Source organism: Fukomys damarensis, unplaced genomic scaffold (assembly GCF_012274545.1).
Source record: "Fukomys damarensis isolate Sample0158 unplaced genomic scaffold, DMR_v1.0_HiC HiC_scaffold_37, whole genome shotgun sequence".
NCBI classification, from domain to species: Eukaryota; Metazoa; Chordata; class Mammalia; order Rodentia; family Bathyergidae; genus Fukomys; species Fukomys damarensis.
Window position 1 is genome coordinate 1,042,698 of NW_022900949.1, and position 7,404 is coordinate 1,050,101.

Genomic DNA, 7,404 nt, shown 5'->3' on the forward strand with positions numbered 1-7,404 from the left:
CGTCTGGGGCTGCCCAGGCTGCCGCCGTCGGGGCTCACGGTGCCTTCCCTGGCTGGCCAGGGTCCTTCCCGCCAGCTGTCGGGGCGCTGCCCGCTGCGCTGAGTCACTCCGAAACTGCACGGCAGCTTTGTGTTTAAACCGACTTTCCTCTTAGCAATCGTACGCGTTTCTGCGGGACGGCGTGGATCTCAGTCCCGTCGGCGTGTGATGACCACGCCAGCTGGCACTGCCGGCTCCTCAGACGCCGGTTTCTGCTTCCTCGGTGTCGGGAGCGTTCAGAACGCTCCTGTGAGCTGTTCTGAAACTGACCGCCCCCAGCAGTTCCTGACTTGCCATAGAACATTCGACGTGAGCTCTGTGTCATCCCAGCTATGGGGGAGACTGAGGCAGGAGGGTCGCAGGGCCAAGGCTGGCCTGGGCTACCTAGGGAAACCTTGTCTCGGAGAGAGCTGAGGTGCAGCTCACTGGGGAGCACGCTGGAGGCCCAGGGTTCCGCCCAGCACCACAGAACAGAGCAGAACGAGGTGGGCAGGAGGGGAGGTCCTGGAGCGCAGCCCTTGTCCCCGACCATGTGCCTGTCCCGCTGGTGTCTGCGCCGCTCTGCCTCACGGCCATCTCGCGTGTGTCGTGTGTCGTGTGTCGTGTGTCGTGTGCCCTGTCATGCTGCCCACGGCCTCTGAAGCCCCTGCCCGGGGTGCTCACCCAGCACGTGGGAGGCCCAGGCTCCACCCGGCTCTGCAGAGGGAACAGCGGGGATGGCCCAGCGCCGCTCAGGACCCCTCTCGCTCCCGTCCCACTGTCCCCGTCCCCGGGGCAGGGCCCCTCTGCACCTGCTGTGTCCGTGGTGAGTAACTTGTGTTTCTTTTTTTTTTTTTTTCTCCTTTTTTTTGTTTTTGTTTTTGTTCTTTCTCCTAAACCTTCCAGGTAAAAGTACACCCGTGAGCCAGCTTGGTTCTGCAGACTACCCCGAGCCCCCCGACCCGTTCCAGCCACTCGGGGCTGACAGCGGCGACCCGTTCCAAAATAAAAAGGGGTTTGGGGACCCGTTTAGTGGAAAAGACCCCTTTGTCCCCTCCTCTTCAGCTAAGCCTTCTCAGGCCTCTTCCTCGGGCTTTGCCGACTTCGCCTCTGTAAGTTGAGCCCCGCCGTGGCGCCACCCCCTCCCACCCCCGCTTGCAGCTTCTTGGGGTGACTTTCAGGGTGACTGCGGCTCTCCCACCCTCTGTCGCTAAGACCTGAGCTCGTGCTGGCGCTTGCGTAGGGAAAGGGACCCTCGGAAAGAGCCGCGCTGCGGCAGGGCCTGTGTCCTGGGCCCAGGGACGCTGTCTCACTTGTTCTTTCTGGAAACGGAGGGGCCCCGCGTTTCCCGGTACAGCACCAGGTTGTGACATGGCAGTAGGCGTCCGCTGTCCCCGTAAGGTCTCTGTGCCTGCATCCTGCTACAGCCACCCGAGGGACATTGTGTGCGGGGTTAGCTGCAGGCCCAGGGGGAGGGGCAGGGGAAGAGGAGCACGTCTTTAACTTCTGTGGGAAACATCCAGTCTAGAAGAGCTCGGGGTGGTCCATCCACAGAGCCCGTTACTCTCCCAGAAGCTGGCCTGGGCTCTGGAGGGCAGGGTTTGTATTTCGCTTTTTGAGACAGGATCTCACTGTGTAGTCCAGAGTGGCCTTGAACTCACTCTGTGGCCGATCCTCCTTGCAGCGATCCTCCTGCCTCAGCCTCTTGAGTGCTGGGGTGGCTGCACCCAGTAGATGTCCCTTCCTAAACCAACTGGCCTGGGCTGCAGCCCAGTGTAGCGCATGTGCCTAGCACGCGGCCCTGGGCTCAATCTGAGCACCACAGAAGGGTAATGAAGCCGCTGCCAGGCCCGCCCTTTCTGAGCCCACACTGTAGTGCGGTCCCACAGCCACTCCCGGGACTGCACAGGGGCAGTGTTCATAGCAGCAGGAATGGGGGCCGGGATCTGGCTCAGTGGCAACACCCCTCCCTCACAAGCACAAGGTCCTGAGTTTGATCCCCAGTACGAAAAAAAAGAAGCCCAGGTGACAGAGGCATTGAGCAGCGCTTGGTTCATCTGTGCGGGTGCCTGGCTCTGAGTGCGGTGGGGCTCAGAGCCCCGAGGTGGGAGCCACTGCCCCCACAGAGACTGCTTCTGCGCCGTGGGTCTGCACGGGGCCTCGCTCTGCAGTGCCCTGAGTGGGGTCTCAGTGGCTCGCTTCTCTGCAGAGCACGGCCAGCCCCGCCTTCCCTGTCCCGGATTCGCCTCAGTGCTGACCTGCCCCTCGGGACCGGGGCGCGGGCTTCTTCATCTCCAGGCTGTGGCTGGAGCCCAACCCAGCCCCGGGGTTCGGGGTTGCCACCCCCAGTGACAGGAGTCCTCTCAGGGTTTTTCGATGAGAGTGCTGCTGTCCCTGTGCAGAAGCGGCTTGGTGGCACAGGCCGCATCCCCCAGCATCCAGGCTGTGCCCCTTGCACGCCCAGCGTGTGGTCCTGCAGTTTCCATCGTGGGTTATTTGTGCTTGTAGCTTCTCAGTGCTCAAGAGGCTGAGGCAGGAGGATCTCAGGTTCCAGGCCAGCCTGGGCAGCTTAGAGCCTCTCTAAAAATAGAAAATAAATGCTCACCTCGGCAGCACATATACTAAAATAGAAAATAAAAAGGGCTGGGGATGCAGCTTAGTGCAGAGGTGCAGAGGTTTCATCCCCAGCTCCACAGAAACAGCAGAAGCCTTCCTGCCTCAGCAGCGTGTGCATGAGGAAGGTGCATGCACAGGGCAGCAGAGGCCCTGCCGGGGTGTCGCCCCCAGACCCCTGCACTGCGGTGCCGGGCGCCTTGACGCCAGTTCAGGGCTTGCACAGCGTGAGCGGGGACAGAGGCGTTCGCGCTGTGAGACGTGCAGGGGTCTCAGCTTCGCCGCTGCCCGTGTGCTGTTGCGTGTCCACTGTGGGCTGTCGTGGCCTTTGTGCTCAGGGTGCAGAGTGGGAATGCAGGCCACTGTGCGTCCAGCAGTAGCCGCTCCCGGGACTCTGGACCCTGGTCTGGCGATGGAGGCTCCCAGCCCTTAGCCTGGCCGCATGGTCGCGTGGCCCTGATTTCCTGCTCGCCAGCTCCTGCTCCCTGGCTCCGTGACCCAGCCCAAGTTCAGCCACTGGCCGCTCGCTCCTAGTCCCCGGGCTGGGCTCTGGCCAGGCGGGCCCAGCCACCCTTCCCTGGGCTGGCCTGGGGGCCTGGTCACCCTGCCACCGCACCTCCCCATCGTCAGCTCTGTGATACCACTGCCACCGGCATTTGTTTTCTCGTTTCGCTCCCAGTGCGGTGTTGGAAGGCGCCAGGCCTGCCCTCCCGTGCGTGCCCTCTGGCCTGTGTCACTCCCACCCCGCCTGCGCATCGCGGTCTCCTCCCCGGGCCAGTGTCTGCTCCCTGCTTGGGGCCGAGCTCGGGCCCTGACGGCCCTTCCCTTGCAGCTTGGCAATGAGGAGCAGCAGCTGGCCTGGGCCAAGCGTGAGAGCCAGAAGGCGGAGCAGGAGCGGCTGGCGCGGCTGCAGAGGCAGGAGCAGGAGGACCTGGAGCTGGCCATCGCGCTCAGCAAGGCTGACATGCCGGCCGCCTAGCCGGCGCCCGGGCCCCGCATCCCCGCACCCCCACGATGTATGCATTCATTGTATAAAAGGAGCTTCGAATGATTAATATAAAGTATTTTAATACAAAATACGGCCCTCTGATTCATGTCGGCAGCTGGAGGTCCTCTCTGGCCGACTGGGGACTCGCCAGTCAGATCTCCCCTGGATCCACGGCCGGGCGTGGTGCGCACCCCTGTGATGCCAGCACTCGGGAGGCTAAGGCAGGAGGGTCGCTGTGAGTCCGAGACCAGCCTGGGCTCTGTAGTTGGCCCCTAATCAAAAAAACAAAAAGAAAAGTATGTGGGAGACTCCAGGCCGCAGAAGAAGCCATGGGGAAAACTTGCAGGTTGCTGTTTTCCAGACTGCGCTGGCTATGCGTGCGGTGTTCTCAAGGCACACAGGCTGTGACGATCCCTAACCAAGGCCCCAAGTCCCACCTCCGGCCCCAGTCGGGAGGTCAGAACCTGGTGCCGAGCCGCCCGCCAGGCTGTGGGCGCCGAGTGCAGCGACTCCCAGGAGCCCCTGGCTTGACCTTCGACTGCACACCCCGTCCAGAGAAACCCTGGGTCCAGCGCCCCTTCAGCTGGGAGACCCAGCCCCTCGGTGTCCCCAGTGCTGCTCTGTCCCGGCTGGGAAACTGCTGTGTATGTATTTGCTTTTGTAGTTAATCACCTTTATTTCCAGAATCATTTTAGATCCTTGGGAGGCTGAGGCAGGAGAATTTTGAGTTTGAGGCCAGCCCGGGCTAAGTAGTGACACCCTGTCCCACAGTCCAAACCCGACCAGACCAAAGCCCCCGAGCCCCAGCATCTTTACTTTGTCCGCTCCGAGGGGAGGCCCCAAGCGTCCCGCTGCCCCCACTGTCTCCAGTCTCTTGCCCAGAGGCTTGACGAGGGCAGGGACACAGCCCGCAGCGGCCCTGCTCACATCCAGTCAAGCTAAACAAGGGCTCACAAGGAACTTTGCCTTTCCCACTCGAGACGGAGCCTCGCTCAGTCACCCGGACTGGGCTTGACCTTGCCATCCTGCCTCCGCCTCCTGAGTAGCTGGGACCACTGGTTGCAGCCCAGGCTTTGAAAGCCCTCAGCTGAGGCCGGGTGCGGCTCCGGTGGGCACTTGAAGCCATGAGAGACCCTGTGCGGGATGCAGGGATTCTGTGTTCCTTAGCCAGGGCCACCTTGTCACTGCCCGGCGTCCTGTGTGCCGGGCCCGAGGTCACCCAGCCCGAAGCCCAAGCCATGGGAGCAGCCGGCACCTCCTGAGCTGAGCCAGGCCTCCTGTGACAGCCCTGTGACTCGGCCTGGGTGCCAGGGAGGAGGTGCAGCCTCAGGAGCCCCCACGGGGTGGGACGGGGAAGCTGGGCAGTGCCACAGACCCGTGGGAGCCCAAGGTCCTGGGACTCCAGGGCGCCCGCCAGCCACAGGCCCCAGGCAGCACAATCAGGGAAGCCGCGTTCCCCAGCCCGCTCACAGTGTCCCGGAACACTGCTGGGGACGCAACCTGGGGCTGCGACACACTAGGCAGTGCTCGCCACAGGCCACACCCTGCCCTTTGTTGTCATTTTCAGACAGGGTCTCACTCAGTTGCCTGCCTGGCTTTGAGCTGCACCCTCCTGCCTCAGCCTCCTCCATCTCTGATGGCCCCTGCCAGTGTCGCAGTCCCTGCCAGGCTCTTCAGCGGCTTCTGTCCCGGGTCCCAAGGCCTCTCCATGCATTCAGACTGGGGCGCCTGGCCCAGGCTCACTGCATCCTGTAACCTTGGGCCGGCAGAATCCCCATGGGTCACCCGCTGCAGGGAACCGGAGTCTGTGGCTCGGGGAGCCCAGGCGACACATGAGGGTGCGCTGCATGGGGACCTGTGCTTCTGGGCCTGTTTCCCCTCTGGACCTGAGTCCTAACACAACTCCTCTGTGTGTCCTAGGCCCCTGGGGTGGGCAGAGGAGCTACCAGTGCCATCCCACAGCTGGGCTCTGCAAAAGCCCGGGCTGTGAAAGCCTGGCTTCCGGCTGCTCTGAAACTAGGCCACTGCCCCCAGCTGTCACCCCTGTTTCGCAGAAGAGGAAACAGGTCCATAGTGGTGAATGTGCTGAGCCGAAGCCCTGATGTGAATCCAAAGGCTCTGCGTTCTCAGAGACACGCCTGCCTCAGCTTCCTGGTGCCGCCCAGTGAGGAGGGGCACAGGGACCCCACCAGCAGGGGCTGGGAAGAGAGTAAGGGCAGGAAGTGGATTCTGGACCCAACGCAAAGAAAAACAGAGAAAATGAGAGGCCCTGCAACCCCATCTCAGGTCTGCACCCCAATAACTGACAGACATTTGTGCCCTCAGCTACGCCACACTGCCACATCAGCGGATGCACAGAGGGAGGCCACACAGCTCTGCAGCTGCCCTGTGGAATATTACTCAGCCGTGACAAGGAAGGGCCTTCTGACATCGGCCACAGTGTGGATGAAGCCTGGAGGGACGTTCATTTGGGAAAACTGAGGCAGGGCTCTGCCCCCAAGGAGGCCTTCGAGGGGTCAGGAAGCAGGACAGGGTGTGGGGCTGGGCCAGGAGCCAGTTTGGGGGACAGTGAGGAGGCTCTGGAGATGGCTGGGTAGCGGATGGGTGGTGGGGTCAAGCCAGTGCCAGGGCTGCACCCTTCTGGCTGAGCATGGCAGGGTAGTGTGGCCTCTGCATGACTGAAGAGTGAAAGAAACCCAAAGCAGCAGCAGCAGAAGGGATGGGATTGGGAGAGATGGTGCAGGGAAGAGCCCAGGCAGAGACAGAGCCCTGGCATGAGGTGCAGTTGTGCAAAGGCCCTGGGGCAGGGAGCTCTGTGCTATTAACGGGCAGGAGCTGCACTGGAGGCAGCATTCGAGGTCTGCATTCCTGGGGCCCCAGGGCCTTGCATGGACTGAGGTATGTGGGGGAAGCAGCAGGACATCCTGTCCGGGACCGCAGGGCTGCAGGTTGGAGGCACTGCACGGTGCCCTTCGGGGTGGTGGATGTTGGGAATGGGCTGTGACTCACCTCAGCCCCTGTTCCGGCCCCCCGGGTCTATACTCAGGGTCACCCAGGTCAAGTGTAAGGGGCACTGGGCCGGGCCTGGTGGACCTGGGTTTGAGTCTCAGCTCCTCTACCTCCATGAGCCCCCGCTGGCTCCCTTCTGAGTCCTGCTCTCCACCTGTGATCGTGGGCAGGCGACTGCCCCAGCCCGCTCCATACTGGGCAGGGTTGTCATGCCAGGGACACGAGGCACGCATGTGACACCAGGAGAGACAGGTGACAGAGGGTGACAGGAAGATGGAGCAAGGCTGAGGGCTCCAGAGGGAGCTGCTCTGAGTGCTGAGGGAGAACACAGTCCAAGGGCACCCGTGGGCGCAGTGCCCACACCCATCATCCCAGCACTTGGGAGGCTGAGGCAGGAAGATTCAAAGTTCCAGCCCAGCCTGGACAATGCAGCAGGACCCTGTCTCAGAATGAAAATTAGAGGAGGCCTGGCAGGTGTCTCCTTCCCTGAACTGGAGAAAAACCCCAAGGGCTGAGCTCAGCCTCGGGGCCCACCGCACCCAGCACCCCGCCTCTGTCCCCCAACACACACTTCCTAGGTAGGGCTCCCAGGGGCTAACGGGGACTCAGGCCATCCTGACCTGGCGGGGGGGGGTGTGCTGTTGTGACTCAGCGGCCCAGGGAGCAGGCTGAGTCAGGACGATCTCGTAACACCTTGCTCCTGGCACGCCCCCTCCATGTGCAGACACAGGAAGCACCTGCGAGAGAAACATCGAACTCTTCAGTACACAACACCC

General features: G+C 62.5%; 1 protein-coding gene across 1 annotated transcript in view; it reads left to right on the forward strand.

Annotated features, from left to right (window-relative positions):
* Nucleotides 1-3,671, forward strand: part of Eps15l1 (epidermal growth factor receptor pathway substrate 15 like 1) — a 36,308-nt gene extending 32,637 nt beyond the window's left edge. The window contains exons 21-22 of the mRNA XM_019210665.2: nt 925-1,130; nt 3,464-3,671. Coding sequence (XP_019066210.1) covers nt 925-942 — 18 coding nt within the window. The 3' untranslated portion in view covers nt 943-1,130; nt 3,464-3,671. The remainder of the gene's footprint in view (nt 1-924; nt 1,131-3,463) is intronic.
* The last annotated feature ends 3,733 nt before the right edge of the window (nt 3,672-7,404 follow it).